This window comes from Empidonax traillii, unplaced genomic scaffold, assembly GCF_003031625.1.
Source record: "Empidonax traillii isolate 1590-97213 ecotype Southwest subspecies unplaced genomic scaffold, ASM303162v1 scaffold349:size579689, whole genome shotgun sequence".
Lineage (NCBI taxonomy): Eukaryota > Metazoa > Chordata > Aves > Passeriformes > Tyrannidae > Empidonax > Empidonax traillii.
In genome coordinates, this window is record NW_020955542.1 from 411,609 (window position 1) to 429,592 (window position 17,984).

Below are 17,984 nucleotides of genomic sequence, written 5' to 3' on the forward strand. Positions count from 1 at the left end.
AAAGAGGGGAGGGGGGTGTGTGGCTGGGGGGGATGGGCTGAGGGTGGAGGGGGGGAGAAGCCCGAAGTTTGCTGTGCGTTTTTGCAGCGGTGCGGAGGTGAGGCGGGCAGGCAGGCGGGAGAGCAGGCGGCGTGGAGCGGGGAAGGAGCTGCCGGCGGGGAGAGCGCGGCGTGGGGGGCGCGGGGCTCTCCCGGGGAGCGAGTGCGTGTGCGGGGGGCGGCGGAACGGGGCGCGCTGCTCCGGGCCGGGCTGGGCCGACCCGCCGGGGCTCAGCCGCTCGCCCACGGCCCCGCTCCTCGGTCCTTGCTCCGGGGCCAGCACAGAGCGGTGGGAAAAGTTGGCCGAGCGCCTTGCCTCGGCGTGACAGCCGGGCCGCGGAGCGGGGGGGGCGGATCAAGGTGGGCAGAGTGGCGGGGGAGAAGCTCAGCGGCCGGGGGGACTTAGAGGGAAGCACATGGAGGCGGTGGGCCGGCGACGGGGCCGATCTCCCCGGCGCTGGGGCGCGGGGCAGGTAGATAGGAAACTGCGCCCTGCCCGCCCCAGGTGCATCGCCGGCGGAGGAAAAGAACTCTCCTCCGAAGCGCGGGGGAAGGCATAACCAGCTCGGCTGGGGCTAGAGGCAGGGCAGGGGCTGCCGAGGTGCGGGCGGGGCTGTCTGTCGTTGACGGAGGGTCTCAGGGAAAGCCGAGGTGGGGGAACGGGGATGGAGTGCACGAAATGCGGGCCGGACAGTGGTACCGGCTCGGCTGCGGGGCAGGAGCGGAGGCTGCACTTTGCTGAAGCTCCAATGAAAATACACGTATATGCCCCCCCCCCCCACACCTCCCCAAAGAAAAATAGGAAAGGAAAAAATAAAGCGGGGGGGAGGGAAGGAGACGCTCCCCCCCCACACACCCCATAGCTCCAGCATCCTCCTCCTTCCCGTTCCCACCCCTAAAGCTCCGGGAGAGGGGCGAGCGCCTGCAGGCAGAGTAGGGGGCAGGTCCCCTCGCGGGCGCCCCGCTCCGCCGCTCTTGTCCCCGCGGGGCTTGTGCCGCGAGCGGGGGGGAAATATGTGGGGGCATATCCCGGGGCGCGGAGCCCTCAGCTGCTCCGACGCCACCGGATCACGGGAAAGGGGGAGGTCAGGCCGGTCCCCTTTTCCCTCCTGTAGCATAGGACCAGTCTGGGGTGGGGGGTGGCAAGAAAATGAATGCTCGGCGCGCCGTGGCCCCGCGCTCCACCGAGAAGCCCGACCGGACCATCCCCCCCTAAGCCCCCCTCCCGCGCCCCGCAAGACGAGTCCGCAAGTTGCTGTGCTGCGGGGGGCGGCGGCTCGTACTGAGCCAGCCCGGGGCTGAGCCTGAGCCGCGACGGATCCGAATATTTATGTTGAGATTTTAAAAAATTTAAATAAATAAATAAAATATTCCCCCGGCTTCTCTCCCCTCCCCTGAAAGCCAAGAATAGGAGCCATCTGCCAGGAGCATTTGGTGCTTGCAAGCTCCTCTTTTTCTTTGTTACCGGTGATAAATTTCTGTTTGTAAGATTTCCTTGGGAATTGAGATATATATGTGTATATAATTTTTCCACCTCCTGTGGGATTTTTTTTTTTTTGTAGCACAGGGTTGTTGGGGGACGGTTTGAGTTCCGAAATTTTAATTTCTTTTGCTGTTTCTGTATTTCCTTCTTCTTCTTCTTTTTTTTTTTTTTTTTTTTTTTTTTTTTTTTTTTTTTTTTTTTTTTTTTTTTTTTTTTTTTTTTTTTTTTTTTTTTTTTTTTTTTTTTTTTTTTTTTTTTTTTTTTTTTTTTTTTTTTATAAAGTATATATACATATTTCTTTTTGTGTGTGTGCGTCTTTATTTTTTAAAAACTACACACACACACATACATACACACCCCCTGCCTCCCAGCCCATCAGCTGGTGGAACCTTGATGAAGATGCATCTGGTATTCAGCTTTTTCTTTCTTTCTTTTTTTTTTTTTTTTCCCCCTTCTTTTTTTCTTTTTCTTTACTCATTGTTATTTTGGAGCCAGATTTGCATCACCATAAAAGGTGGATTTCCCCCTTCCTCAATGCCCTCCCCTTCCTTAATTGCATTTTTTATTTTAACCATCCTGTCTGGAAAATGTGTTACCCTTTTTGTTGGTGGCTTCTTATTTTTTCCCCTTTTTGCTTTTTAATTTTCTTTTTTAAAAGAAATAGTATCGACAGCCCCCCAAATCGCCCTGTGCAATTCTCCCACTTGTTTTCTGTCTCACTTGTGAGGATATGGGGGGTGTTGAAAGGGGATGTGCGGAAAATCTATTTTGTTGCACGTCTGAATTTGTTTCAAGGGGTGAAACATTTATTTTCTCGCTGCTGTTGCTGCTGGGTGGGGGGGGGGGGGGGGGGGGGGGGGGGGGGGGGGGGGGGGGGGGGGGTGGAGAAGAGAGCCAGGTAGGTTTGTTATTTCAATTTGATCTCCTTTTCTGATCGGTTTACTTGAAGGTAAATAATGAGGCAGGACAGCATTCGAAGGTGCCGAGGAGCTGCGTGTACAATGGGTTTAGCGGGAAGGCTGGGGGAGGAATGGAGAGCAGAGCTGTACGAGCTTCCCTCCCTTCCCTCTTGTATTTATCTATCTCTCCATCCTGAGGAAGCTGGCGGAGAAATCAGGCTGCATACTGAACAGTGGCAGAAAAAAATGAAGGTATCCAGGGGAGGAGGTGGTGGGAGGCGGGGGGTGGGGGGAGGCTGCGTCGGGCTGGAGTTGGGGCTGGGGGAGCAGGAGCGCAAGCATTTCAGTGCATAGGTCTGAGCCTCAGCTGCCGGCTTGAAAGAGAGAGGGTTGCAGGCTCCACACTCCTCGGGAAGTGTCATTCATGGGGGAAAAGCAGCCAGGCAGTGTCCTCTCTAAAGGGGAGTTTGGAAAGTAGTGGGCAATAGAATGGGAAACCAAAACACAACAAAATAAAGCCAACGCCTAGCCAAGCCCCAAAGCCAGGAAGAATTGATACTGTCTTCAGAAATCTTTCATTTCTGTTGTGTTTAGCTTGGGCTTTTTTCTTTCTCTCTCTCTTTTTGACATCTTTCAGGAGAGTTGCATTTCAGGATGAATTGGAGGTCTGTGCCAGGCAAGGAAAGAGAGGATGGGGAGAGAGATGAAGGGGGAGAGAGAGAGAGAGAGAAGAGGGTTTTCTGACACTGCTCAGCTAGCGTTTATTTGGTTTCATGCACTTGGTGTTTGAAGAAACGTTTAGATTCATAGTGTGAGGCAAACAAACAAACTCAAAAGCAGAGAAACTACAGTGTAGTTGTGCTCCAGAGTTGCAGCATCTCATTAGCACAGTGGTCTTTTAAGACTGTAAAACGGAGTGGCCTGCCTGTCCTTGCCAGGCTCACCCAGGCAGCCTTGTAGTGCATGTACATGCAGGACGAAAAAGGAGAGGAAACACATGGAGAGAAAAGTGCAGCTCTGAACCTTTCTTCACTGGTGGTGGACAGAGCAAACTTCGTAGCCAAGCTCACTTAAATGCAAAAGAATGACAATGCAAAAGAACTGATTATGTAGAGAGGAAGAGGTTGAGGTGTTTAGCTTCTCTGTGCAAAGAAACGTTATTTTGATTTGATTCAAATTGCTGATCTTCCTTTTTAAACTCAAGAAATCTGTTTTCAAACTAGCTCTGCATTTTTCATTTAAAGGAAATATGAAAAGCAAGAGCATGTGAAAAGCTTGCTGGTAGCAGTTTTGCAGGAGGCAGCAAAGCAAGAACATTTCTGCAGAACAGCAGCAAAGATTGTGAGGGAAAGACACAGTAAAATTATACAATTCCAGGTAGAGAACCAGGTTTCCCAAGGCAGCTCTTCAGTACCTGGTCAACAGGTTTCCTAGGAAGAGCAATAATTTCCTGTATCACTTTGTATGTGTACGTAGTCATTAAAAATAATAACAAAAAACCCTGTGATTTTTTGCATGTCAAAGTTTTGCAAATTGCTTCAAGGAGCTTCTCTTAAAATGCATTTAGATTTAGTGCAATTAACGTACATTCCCTGCAGAAGAAAACCCACACCAATGTAATCAACTCTAATACAAAGAATGTAAGCTGTGACTGAAGAATTAGAGAGGAAATTACTATTATTTTAAGGATGGCTGACTTTTTCATAATACGTGCATAGCTGTGCACAGAAAACCTTAACGTGTTTTTAAAAGACATTACATGTATTTGCTTTAAATAGGACAGGAAAAAAAAAGGTTGTGTGTTGTCGACTTCCAGGTTGTCTTTCATTTGAATATATTTGTATTTGGCTTACAAGATAAATAAAAAAAACCTACCGGTACATTTTCATAGTTTCTCATATTTTAAAATATTTCTTAGAACTGGTGCAGAGTAACTAGATTGTGGATCTAAGTGGTTCTGTCCTTTTTAGTTGATGTGTTCAGTGGCTTAAATAGACGTACAGTGGGTGAGAAACCGTTTTGCCTTTTTTACTGGTAGGCAGATGCAGAACATATTTTGTCATGTTTATTTAAATACTGAGAAATAAGACTCTTCAAGATTTTACTACCTGGCTGCCTTTAATAGAAATGGTGGGAGCCCTTGTCTTGTGCAAAGTATATGTTTTTCTGCAGAACAAAGGGTTGTCTTGTGGCATATTTGGCAGTAGTTATGACTTAGTGGAGTGTGCGCTTGTAGAAGTAATACAAATTATTGATATCAGTTAAAGACTCTGGTTGACTTCAGCTGCTCTTCCTAGGGCTGAGCTTGCTGCAAGCAGATCTCTCCGCTTCAAAAATGCCTCGAACACGATGTTAGCTCCTCTTCCACATTTCCTACCTGAATCTCTTTGCGTTCTGTGTTGTTTTGTTGATGTAAAATACTTTCCAAAATAAACTTAGCTGGCTGTTGGGAGCCTGTCGTGTGCTCCGGCCGCCAGTGGCAGGGGTTGGCGACTAGGGGGAGCTCCCAGCCCGTGCGATGGCCGCGCCGGCCCCGCCGCGGGACCCGCGGGATGCGCCGCCGGAGCCCGCACCGCCGCTCCCGGCGCGCACCGTGCTGCAAAATGTGCTCGGCGTAAAGTTCTAGTATTGATTTCCATGCGAAGATCTATACAGAGCTAGCCGAGAAGGGCTGACAGCGAGACGAATCTATTTTTAGCTAAATCACATCTGATTAATTGACCCGGGTGGACAGGAGTTTTTAATTAAAATTAGGTTTTAACGGTGCTTTTTATTGTCAACAGACAATGTTTAAATTCTCCATTTGTTGTTGCCAGATAGTGATCGGGGTGATCGTACCTGTCTGTACACGAGTGAGCCTCTGCGTCTCGGGGAATAGGGGGGAACCCACAGAGATCCATATGTTTGCTCCAGTGGATGTGAAAACACAGAGTGAGGAAACTGGAGCTCTAGGAGAAGGTGTGTGCAGCAATAAAGCAGACACACACAAACAGAAATTAGCGTCGATTACATTGTCAGAAAGCCACATGTACCCCTGCCGAGAGGATTTGATATGAGATAGTTTAACCATACTTTGATCCTCAGGTCCTTGGAGCAAAAAATTCACAGTTCCTGCAAATGAAAATAAGCATTCTTTTTTTCTAGAGAAATAAATACAAAATCACATCTGTCATGTAGAAGTTGCTGCTGAACAGCTCACAGGGCTTGTGCTGTGTGTTTCTCCGACAGGATTGTGCTGTTCTCTGCTACAGTCGGCTTGTGCGTTGTGGACGGACTTTAGCGGGACTCTTTCTTGCCCAAACATATAATTTAGTGGTGTACACATGAGAAGCTTTGGTCAGTGGACGTCTGTTTCACCCATCCTGAGAAGTTCATCAAGTTATGGCACTGTTAAGATAACAGAAGCGTCTTCTTATTTTTAGGGTGCAGTATGTGGATGGAGGTTAGGTTATCCTGTGACAGGAAAGCGTGCTTTATTCTAACCTTCAAGAGAAGTAAATTAGGTCAGACAAAGGATCAGGGCTGTCATCAGCTGTACAAAAACCCTTCACTCTTGGGTAGAGAAGACCAGTAATTTATCTGATGATTTCTCTACTTCATTTAATGTTTGAATTGAGCTAGTTGGAAGCATATAGACAGCAGGCAGCTCATTTGACAGACCGGTAAGCTGAAGCATACAGTGCCTGGGCCACTGCTGATGCTAGTGTTGCACAGCCAGGGGGAAAACCTTCCCTTTTCCCCTCCCAAAACCTCAGACTTCACTGACTGTAGCTTTCGTTTCATTCCATGACTGTTAACTTTTATCAAAAGAAACAGCTATCCCCCGTCCTCCTCCTGGTCACCTCTGCCCACCAAGTGCACACACCCCCACGCTCTCCTTCCTCTTGTTCCCTCCTTTGCCTCCCACCCTTCCCACTCTCCCAGGTCAAAGCCTGGTGGAAAATTCTCCCTGCAGAGACCTGCTACCCCGAAATGGCTTTCCACCTCCTTGCCAGAGTATTTCCTACTCTTCATTTGCCGTTTGGTTTCTCCACGGTTGCGGTGCAGTTGTAGATTGAATTTGGTCTCCCTTCGGTAGCATCCAGAGAAAGCATGTGGAAAAATAAAGGGGGGGGCAAGGATTACCCACAAGCTTTAAAGTTAGTGTTACTACAAAAAAACGCTTGATGAAGCACCAGCATTGGCTGTAGATGGCTTTATATATTTGTATGCTCTTAATGAGGGAGGGAAAAGGCATCAATAACTGCATGCATTGATAAATGCATGATTCATTCAGCTGCTTCTACTACAGCACCTTCCTCTGTGGTGTTTATTTACTTTCTTAAAATGTGCATGGGCAGGCTGCACACCATTCCTCGGCATCCACAGTTACAGCCTCAGAAGCAGTTGTGTGTTCAGCTCCTGAACATCAGTTAAATTTGCTCATTGTCTGCCCTCCTTCCCAAAGAGATGTTACTTGCTTGGAGCTTTAAGTAGCAGCTTATTTTTTCCTTTTTTTTTTTTTTTTTTTTTTTTTTTTTTTTTTTTTTTTTTTTTTTTTTTTTTTTTTTTTTTTTTTTTTTTTTTTTTTCCCTAGGATATATAAAAAATGCCTAAAGCAGGCTATTCGAAAACAAATTAAAGTAGAGGGACACACTTCATGCGTTGCAGGCACGCGCCAGTAGAAGGGGGTTAGAAGAATATAATCATTTTACTGGCAAAAGTGACACCAGATCGGGGATTTGATTAATGGTGCAGCATTCACAGGGACTTAGTTCTGTATTTTTGACATATGCAAGTCTTTTGTGTAGTTGCCTCAGTGCAAGAAATTCCGTTCTGTTTTTTTCCTGGAGCAGTTGATAATTTGTGTGTGTGCTGGATATGCCCAAGGTACTTTCCAAAGACTAAGCACTAGACAGCACAGTACAAAAAAGGAATCCAAAGTTAAGGGAGAGGAAAAAAACACACTGGTTTACTTAACTTTTTTATGACCCCTTTTACTAAGCCACTGGAAGAAGCCATAAATTCGCTGAATGTTATAATGAATATGCTTCAATGAAAGTAAAAAAAAAAAAGAAAAAAAGGCATAAGAAAATTGTGTATGAGCAACAGTGTGCCGTACACAATTGAAAAATGCAGTCTCTTTTGAGCCTGATATTTCAGAAAAGAACAGAGCTGTTGTGTGTTTAATATACTGATTACTTAATTTTGATCATGCCTTTTAAATCCTTGGGTAAGAATTTCTGCTTCCAGTATCCTTTTCTATGCCAGTTGAAAGCCTGTACCCAAATACTGCTCCTTCTCCTTTTGTGGCACCAAGAGCTCCTTTCTCTCCTTGGTTGTCGTTTAGTTTTAAATAAAACAAATGTATTCACTGGGGGACAAAGAATGCTTTTATATCACATCATCACATCCCATTTTATCTTCAGAGATTTACAGCTTCTGCAGTCTATAGAAGAGCTTATACATTTTCTGCTCTCAAAAGCCGTAAATATTTTTTATGAACATATAGTTTACTTAAGAGGAGACAAACCACTCCCTTCTGTAACACTGTACATAGTTTCTGAAGAAATAACATCTGACAAGTGTTGCATATTTGTGCAGATTCTTGGATATTCTTGTCTTTTGTCCTGTTTGGGTCTGGCATGGTTATTGTGTCATTTTCCTCCTTGTTTTCCCTAAATCCTGATGTGTTGTTGGCTCTTTGTGGCAGTGCTTGACTTGTTCCATCTCAGGTGTGTACAGAGGGTTAAACTGCTCTCTGAAAGGTTCAGGCTACTTCTGCTGAAGGTGCCCGAGGTACCAGTGTTGCAGGAATAGTCCTCCAGCTCGCCGCGCTGTGCAGGTGCTGAAGCATTGGAGCGAGCGGGTCATTCCCTCCCCCCCCATCCCTGCACCGTCGTGTCCTTGTCCCCTTGCTGTGGGTGCCCAGCGGGGGCTGCAGGCTCCATCCTGCCTGCTGTGGGACCACCGACACCTTCCGTGCTGCGCTGCCGCCCGGCCGGCCCGTGGCGGGGGATGACCGGGCGGCGCTGGGGGACTGGACGGTGGCAGCTCAGCGGCTGCACCGGGGCCACGCACGCACGGTGTGGCAAGAGACTTGCTCACCACTGCTCCCGCTCTGCCTTTGTGCACTTTGCGCACCCCATAGAGCCGCTGCGAAAACGAGGGAGAGTGCGGTCCCCTGTGTTTCTGGGGCTCCTCCAGCAAGTTGCCTCCTTTAGCCAACTCAGCCTCAGATTTTTATTTAGGAAAGAAAAGATACTACAAACAATTGTTTTACAGTCCTCCGCAGAAAATTAAAAATTGGTGGCAGATAAGCTGTGCCTAGTGTCGCTGAGTGTGATACTGATGCAATATGTAGGTATAATCTCAACTCTGCACCTTGCAGCTGCAGGAGCTGCTGGGAGGCTCTGGAAGCAGGTTATTGATAAACTTCGACGCAAGGAGCCACGTCGCCCGCTTTGAGCGGCGTTAGTCTTTGTGCAGCAAGGATCCTGACTCTGATCTCAGTGATAACCCAGCCAGAGAGCGTGTGATTCGAGCTATTTCCGTTAAGCATGTTGATGCTACAGTAAATGTGACATGTGGGTGTTGATTGAAGGGACATCATTTTCAGGCCTGCTTTGGGCCAACACCCTGAAGAGCAAGTCATTTCTTTGTGCTCGCTCCCCATCTAGGCTGAGCTCTCTCTGGCTGTGCCTCCAAGGCAACAGTGACTGTGTGAGGAGAACAGGGCACTTGATGTGCTGCAGCACACTGGTGGGCAGCTTCCTGTGCCTGGGCACCAGGAGCTGTGTCCTCATGGTGGACCCTGGGCAACCTCAGCTTGTCCCAGAGAAGGGTGGACCCTGGGGTAGCCTGCGCTTTGTCCCCCAGGTGGGTATAAGGGAGGGTAGTGGCTGTGGTAGAGCAGGCAGGGCATCTAGCAGCAGCTCTGAGGTGAAGGCAGTGGCAGCACTCACCGTCATCACCCTGTTACTGATTTGCACAGAAACCAGCCACGGAGGGCAGGTTTCACATGCCTGACACCAAAATGTTCCTTCTCCTCCCTTGCTCTGCCTCCTTTTGATACTGCGGGACAGGAAAAATAAGGAGAATAGGTTGGCAACTTTTGAGCCCTTCTTACCCGGGCTCTGCAGTGCAATAAAAAGGCCAGAAAATAAATGATTGCTGCCGGGACCCAAACCCTGCGAACAAGCATCCATGGTTCTGTCCTTCGAGGCCTTGGAAATGATTTTTAGGAACACAGTCTTTTCCACTATTAATGGGTATGATTTTGAGACAACTGACAGGCAGAAAGTAGTTAGCATGTGCATTCACTTTAATACTGGGCATGAGAACATTGTTTGCACGGGGCACATATGCTCTAATGATGTCACCACACTGGAGTAGGAGTGCTGGTGGCTTTGTGACAGTGCCTTTATGGAATTAAGGGGTTTGTCCACTGTATTTTCGTGTGGTAGGCAGCCAGAGAGCTTGGAGTCCAGTCAGCAAGTGTAATGATTTTTTAAGTAAAGCAAATGATTTAGATTGTCCAGTTGCATTAATTTCACGAAGCCATCATATAACAGCATTGTCACTTATGTCCCCTTAGATTGCCCACTGCCGACTCACCACGTTCCCTAGGCAGGCAATGCCAAGGCAATCCTCTTTGGAAGAATCTCTGGATGCAGGGAAAATGCTGGGCACACCTTAACACATTTGGAAGAACCAGGGCATGAGTCTTGTCTAGAAATATCTTGTTTGCATTTTTTTTTCCCTTTTTCCATGTAAGGGAGATGAGATGTTTTTAGTTCTCCTTTTTTTGTGTGTGTGTGTGGCTTGATTTCTTCTTCTTAAAAAAAAATAGAAATTAATTTTAAATAAATACTTGTGAAGAAACACCCTCCTCCCTCTAAACCCAGCTACCAACAACAACAGCAATAAAACCACAGAGTTAAATTCATATAATGTGAAGCGACTCATTTGAAACCCACAGACACAAGTAGAGTCAGAACTTTAGATTGAGACTGGCCTAAATTGCCCCTTTGGTATTAAAGGACTCCTTAAACAGCCTAAGATCTTGGCTGTTGTATTAACCAGGCATGACCCGATGCGTTATGGGCTGGACTTGCAGGTTTTTTTCTCTTTTCCTTTGTGGGTTTTAAATCTCTCCTGTAATGTTACTTGAATGTAGGTTTTTAATGGCTTAATTGAGTTGTCAATAGGAAGCCTTTTTTTTTTTTTATTCCAAGTAAAAAAAACCAAATGCAAATTGACATGGATAAAATGCATTTGAAGATCTGTTCAGTATTTTGTTTTTCATTCTTTTATGTCTGTTTTCCATGTCCTGAATAAGGGGATGTAATATAGCTTCTGCATTGTTGGGTGAATAGCTGGTCTCATGCTTGATGATTTATTAAGCTCAAATCAGAAATAGAGTCGAGTAAAAAAAAAATCTTTTGATAGTTTGAAACCCAATTACTACAGATCACGAGGGCTCGGCATACCAAGAAAACGAAAAGCTGATTTTCGGTGATGTGACGACTGCCAAAATATGAAGGAATACCAGATGTTATTTTAAAAAAGTGCCATTGCAGAGTCCTTGGAAAGAGAGTGAGCGAGTGTAAGTGAATAGGCATATGTGGATTTAACTAATATTCAAATGAAGTGTATAACTGAAAAAAAAAAGAATTTGTAACAGTTTAGCTGTTCAGACCTCCTTCATGTTTCCGCAGATGCCTGGTCAGGACCCTTATCAAATGCAGCAATTTTGCTATGTTTTCTGAAGAGCACAATTTAAATTGCAGGCAAAAAAAAATAATTTTCACATCAAAAAGATAATAAAGTTGAGGTCTATGCTTTTCTTTTTATTTGTTACACATATATAAATGCCAAAATTCAGTCTTTGTAATTTAAGACACAGACTTGAATCTGAAGGCTTTACAGGAACGTTAGTGAAACTAGTAATAAACCTTTTTCTCCTCTGCCACCTTTTTTCTTATGACCCTTGGTTCAGTTCCTGTTTTCGTGTTGTCTTTTTCAGCTCTTTGTCCCATCTCCCGTGTGTGTATCTCTGTGCCTGTGTGTGCCTCTCTGTATGTTTTTTTTTTTTTTTTTAATATTTTGACACACTGCTCCCCCTTAATAGGAATTCTGGCTACAAATAACTTGCACTTTTCTAAAGGAACCTTTTCACAGTCCTTTTCTTTTGGGTCTAAAATGATGTATATATAATTGGTAATTAAAGGTGCAAGCTCTCTTCAATATAAACAATATTGCTCAATGTTAGATCATTAAAGGGAACCACAGCACTAAATAATTACCTTTTGCATCGTAACACGCTGTTCGCAGGCACCCGCTCCCTTCCCAGCAGTCCCTTTTCAGCACAGGGTTATGGTTACATTTTCATTTAGGCAAGGAGGCATCTTTTCATGATACAAATTGGTGAATTAATTGCTTAGTATTGTCTTCAAACTCTTTTTAAACTTAGATTAAGGGGAAAAAGGTAATGAATGCTTTTCAGAATGAATGAGTTTGGAAACAGAAGCCTTCCTGTGCCCGTCATCTTTTCCAGCAGGATGGTCCACGCTCGGGCACTTCTTTGGGGTCCCTGCCCTTTTCTGCCGTCGCTGGTGCTGCTGCTGCTGCTCTCCCCTTTGCTGTTAGGGAGCTCTGATGCAACTTGTAATACCACTGGTAGATATGCTAATCAATTATTTATTCTGGAAGGCAAAAATGGGAGTGATTCTTTTTCTAAACTACCTTTTTTCAAGCCGCAACCATTTGTGTTGCCAGGTTCTACCGTTTGTCTCTTTCCTATGTGTTTCTTTTTTTTTGCAATTGCTGAAGAGTGGGACAGAAATCCTTTTGTTTTCAGACTGGAGAAGAGTCCAGATCTGGATTATAACATCTGTTTATCACAGTCTTACTTTTTTGAGATATTTGTGTGACTTACTTTCCCCAGGAAATCCATAAGGAAACCGCTTGGGCTAATAGACAACATTTTTTCTCCTATTCCTTTAACCCTGATTCGATTAGAGGTCTCAGTCACTGATTTACATACTGTTAGTTCTTCTGTTTTGTTCAGCCCAAATCCTATAGTCCTTGCAGAGGCAAACCAGCCTTAGGCAAAAGTCAGTGGAAATTTTGCCTGAGTAAAGTCCAAGGTTTGTATGATTTGGCAGTTACATGGTAGAACAAGAGAAGAAAAACCCCCAAGCATGTTTTGCCTCAGAAATGGATTGTGATCCACAATTATTTTATAATGTAAGAATTATCTTATAAATGCCCATTAAAAACACGGTGGTTTTTAATAATTACGAAATGAGAAGTTGCATATTTCCTAGAAATTGATGCAGGTCACTCAGAAATTCTTTCCCAGCCTTGGGGGTAAAGGTATGAAATTCATCAGGTCTCTGGGCAAAATTTAAATAAGAAATTTAACCTATATAGCAACAGCAGGGTTACTTGACTTCAGAAAAATAGAGTGGAAGATTTCAGGCTCAGCCAATATTCCAGTATGTTAAATAAGTGCCTCGTTCCCTTTCCCACTGTACAGACTTTTGAAATCCCTTATGTGACCATATCCTGCTTACCTTACTCTTAAAAATAGTTTTCTGTAATTCGTGCTTATGGGTGGTCATTTAATCTTGACGGTAACTTTGTAACAGGAAAGGTGGTACTAATTTTGTATGTCATGGGGAACCTGGTCCTGGTAGTTTGGAGCATACAAGCTTTCCACCTCTCTCTGAAAAAGGAGGAGAGGTTTGGGTGCATGAGCTTTGCTGGATGGGGCCTTGGCCAGATGGCTGGGAGACGCGATGGGAATGAGAAGGTGGGATAAAAAGAGAGTAACTATTTCAGAATGTGACTCGAGGCTCGAACGCTTGCAAAATGGCTCTTTGCTGATATCCTTGCAGTGCTGGCAGCAGTGGGAAGGAGCTGTCAGGAAAGCTATGCCAGGTCAGCCTTTCCATTTTGTTTCAGGCAGGCTTGGTTGCAAAATATATTGAAATCATTCTGGGAGAGCGGAAAAGCTGAAAAATAAAAGAAAGATCTAATCAGGCTTGACTTCTTCAGGGGGTGGGGGAAGGCTGGGCCTCTGGTGATGCATCCTTCAGAGTCTGTGAACACTCAAAGCAATCTCTTTCTCTTTTCCCTTCATCCCTTTCCTCCCTCTTTCCCCTTGTCCCTGCAAAGCAGAGGCTGACCATGTGGAACCGGCACTGGCCGACGAGGATGAGAGCCTGGCAATAGCAGACCCAAGCGGCATCAGCATCGCTTCAGGCGGGACAGACCCCGACTTGTTAACCTGTGGACAGTGTCAGATGAACTTCCCGTTAGGAGACATCTTGGTTTTTATAGAGCACAAGAGAAAACAGTGCAATGGCACTGGTGGTGTCTGCTATGAAAAGAGCATGGATAAGAGCAGCCCTCCCCCCTCCTCTCGCGCCGAGCTCAGGAAAGTGTCAGAGCCAGTGGAAATCGGGATCCAAGTCACACCCGATGAAGAAGACCGTCTTCTCACGCCTACAAAAGGAATTTGCCCCAAGCAGGAGAACATTGCAGGTACAGCACGTTTTACACTCAATCAACTGCCTAGGTAATCTTTTAACTAGGGTCCTCTAGAAAGTGCCATGAAACACAGACTTCAGTAACAGGTCTTTATAGGAACCATCCATTCTGGAGAATCCTCACGGCTATGCAGGGTTGTCCATCCCATGTTTAATTCAGTGTAGCTGTCTGTGCAGGACCAGCTGCTGGAGAAAGGGGCCTCTCAGTTCTCCAAGAAACCCCAGCCTGTACACGTGGGAAAAAGCTGAAAGCTGGAGTCAGAAAATATTTGATGAGCATCCTTAAGCAGGTAGAAGTGGTGAAGGGACAGGGGACTTCGGTGAGGCGCTCAGTTCAGTTCAAATACCTTTTGTCACATGCATACTCACTGGCAAGGATTAAATCCTGACCCTAGTGAAGTCAGTGGAAAAATCGTCTTCCCACTGACTGTTAGTGGGAAGAAGATTTTGTCGTGAGGGCTGAAGCGGGGGTTCACTAAATCCTTGCTTTTTTTTTTCTGGGATAGATGTCAGCTTCCTGGCCTGCACTTCTGCCTGTGCTGCCTGTCCTGGGTCTGTGTAGATGGCTCAGGCTGGGTAGGCAACACCTGCATTCACATGCACACCCCAAATGGTCTTCTGAATGAGGATACAAGAGCACAGGCTGGCCTGGGTGGGAAAATTGCAGGCATTTCTTTTTCTAAAGCTCTTGTATGTGGTGCAGTTAACATTCATTCAGTGGACCTCCCTTGCTCAGAGGTGGGCAGAAGAGTGATGGTATCTATCTGGGAGAGCTGACATGCAGTGGTTCCTGCAGAGTTCCCAGCGTGGGGCTGCTTCCATCGCGCAGGGCATATCTCCCCTCTACAGTGGTGAAAGGAAGACTCTACTCCCTGCTGGTGAATGGGAGTTTTATGTTACACAGCAGGATCTCCCCTGAAATGGGCCTTTTTTGTTCAAATCAACTGCATCCCATACAGAAGATCAGTGGCAATTTGTCTTTCTGCCACTGTCCTGATTTCTCTAGGAATTGTCCCATGGGATTAGATCTGACAGTCCAGGATCCTGCCTGTAGTAGATATGTTCCCATGAGGTGATCCCCGGAAGACTAGTGAGAGGCTCCTATCTTTACCAATGAAGCTGGAGCGATTCCTGCTTTTAGTGCTGGAGGTCTCTGAATCAGCCCCCAGCATCTCTGACAAGCTTGGGCATCACGTAAGTGAGGATGCCGGCTTTGAAATGCTGCAGTCGTCAGACATGCTGTCGTTTAGGAGAGAGTATATGCTACCCCTTGACTACATTGTTTCCTTCTAAGAATCTTTTTTGGGTGCAGCCACCATCTTGGCATGGAACAGCTGGTAGCTTTGGGGGCATTATGTGTGGCAGCCTGTGCTGTAGCATTGTAAGCAACCCTACTGTAAAACCTGACCCTCCCTATTTTTTGTCATCCTTTTTCAGCTTTCCCCCTCCTTTTTCAGCTTTCCTCATCCTTTTTCAGTTGTGAATGCATTTCTTGGTAGAGATGACTACATTGTGGTGTAGCAGATTTGAAGGCTAGATTTCCTTGCCATTCGGTAGGAGCAGAAGAGAAGCATTCAGCACGTTCTCCTCCGGTCTGCTGAAGGTCTGAGTGATGCTGAGCACTCTCCATAACTGTTGATCCCCCTGTAAACTGATGGTGCTCAGCCCCTTGCAGAGGTGCCCAGTGCTTAGTAAGGTTGGTTCAGGAGACCTGTGCTGCAGTTGCAGTCCAGAGCTCATCCCTGACTGATCTCTGCCCAAGTTCAGTCCATAGTGAAGTACCTCAACAGTCCAGTGCAGACGGTGCTGTCCCATCCCAGCTTCCAGGGGTCAGCATCAACGTAACCAACACTTTTGCCATGCAGAAAAACTGCAAGGGGAGGAGGGGGTGAAGGGGATGTTCACATGTGGGAAAAGCATAAAAAAAAAAAAAAAAATTAAAAGCCAATCTGGAGCACCTAATCTCTTTCAGACTAAACTGAATATCAAATGAAAATATGTAGAAAAGATTTTGAATTGAGAAAAATAAAAGGGTTTATCATTTGATTGGCATTTTCTCAGCAGTGCATGGAGATAGGGACATCCACTAAATAGTGCAGTAATAATGCTTTCTCAATTAGGAGCCCAGCTCTGAGATAAAAAGGTGCAGTGTCCTTCCATATTTTTTTTAATAGCAGCGGATAGTTTTCAATAGTAGGATAAAAGCCTCACATTACAGCCATGGAGGGTAGCCATGAAAAACCCACAGAAGTCATTCACTGGAAAGGCTTTAGTGGGATATACCAAACCCCTTATTTATATTTCAATAGAAAGGCTTTCTGCATTAGCCAAGAAAATCAGAATCTGCATTTAACATTAAAGGTATTTCCCAGTGAGCGGCTGTAGAGCATTGTTGTTAGATTTGTTAAAAAAAGAGACTAAATACGATTTCATAAAAGGGAAACTTAATCTCTAAGGCAGCTTTCTCCTACCCTGCCACCCCCTCTCTTTATTTTTTTTTTTTTTTTTTGTAATAATGCAACAGCCTACAGTATTTTTACTTTATATGTGACGAAAGATATTCTTAGCCTTTCTGTACTGCGACAGGAAGAATGAATTTCTTTATTCCACCAAGAAATATGTAAAATAATCCCTTAGAAGTATGGGGAGATATGTTTGTTCAAAGCATTTAAAATGTTATTTTAATCAAAGGCACAAAACACTCTACATGCTGTGTCAGCTAAAGGAGACCATTACATTTTAACAGCAAATCATGCTCTTTTTCCCCCTTCTAGCCAGCCCCCCCCTTTGAAACTAACTTTTTTTTTTATTAAATAAAAAGGCGAAAAAGATTAAAGAATAATAAAAAAAAACTTCAGTGGCTCAAATGTATAAAGTAATTTAATATGGTGGGAGCATTAATTATTTTAGCTTAATTGAATTCTGAGGACTGCAGTAGTTGCATTTTTGTAGACAAGCTCTGTTTATTATTTCTTTGTGTAGATTAACAGTAAAGGAAACATAGATAACTTTCAGTTATTTATTGTAAAATAAATGTGTCAATTCATGTGTAAAGCAAGCTGTTCAAAGATAATTGAGTCTTTATATTTGAAGAGGGAAACCAGAAATCACCCACTCTCCACTTCGGCTCCCTGAAATATGCTGCCACCACTGCTGTCCTCAAAGATGTTTCAGCTCCTCTCCTTGATCTTGTGTTATTTTTGTAGACCTTCTTATTTGGTCAAAATAATTTGTATGGCCTTCTGTGGTGTGATTAAGCCGTCAAACCTGAAGTCTTCCCATGGCTGGATGAAGTGAGGGTATGTCAGGTGCTGAGTTTGGCTCTGCCGTTGCACCTCTCTTCCCACTGGGTGTGAGGATATTGGGATGCAGTGCTGAGCATTCATCCTGGCACAGGGTATTCCTGAGGTCTTTCCTCCTCTGTTTCTTTTTGTCTTTTTTTTTTTTTTTTCTTTTTTTTTTTCTTTCTTGGTAGCTCTTCTTGAACCTGTCACTGAATGCTTCTCGACCACACAACAGACCTTGTGCTGCTTTAAGGCAGGCAGGTAGAGCTCAGGAGTCTGCAACAAATTGTATGCATGCAACACAGATCTCCGGCTGAAGTTTCTATATTTCGGTAGAGACAAAGGCAACTTTGTCTCTGCAATCAGCTTTTAGAGATCTTATGATAATAAAATCTGTCATCTTTCCCTGCCTGGTAACTTGCAAATCCAAGCTTTTCAAGGTGTTTTCATTTAGTTACCACTGTCCGTGAGATGTGTGGTAGCATGTTAGCTGGCATTAGGAGGATGTGACTTGCTTAGGAGCAATCTGCCCTAAAAAAAGTTTTTTGATTTTTTTTTGTTTTTTGTTCTTTTTTAAATTGGCTGACCTGTTTGAAAATCAGTTCTGCCTCTTGTACAGAGGGTGTGATAGTATCGAACAGATGTACCAGATTGTTGCATAGCAAAACATAGCCCAGCCAATGAGTTGGCTAGGAGTTATCAGGCACTGCTCCTTTTACTTCACCGCTGGCAGGTATTTTGGA

The 17,984-nt window shown here is 44.9% G+C and overlaps 1 protein-coding gene across 2 annotated transcripts in view; it reads left to right on the forward strand.

Annotated features, from left to right (window-relative positions):
- The window catches only part of BCL11B (BCL11B, BAF complex component), a 97,174-nt gene that overhangs the window by 1,420 nt on the left and 77,770 nt on the right, over positions 1-17,984 (forward strand). For both annotated transcript variants that reach the window (XM_027892398.1, XM_027892399.1), the window contains exon 2: positions 13,587-13,952. In XM_027892398.1, the coding sequence (XP_027748199.1) occupies positions 13,587-13,952 (366 nt within the window). The remainder of the gene's footprint in view (positions 1-13,586; positions 13,953-17,984) is intronic.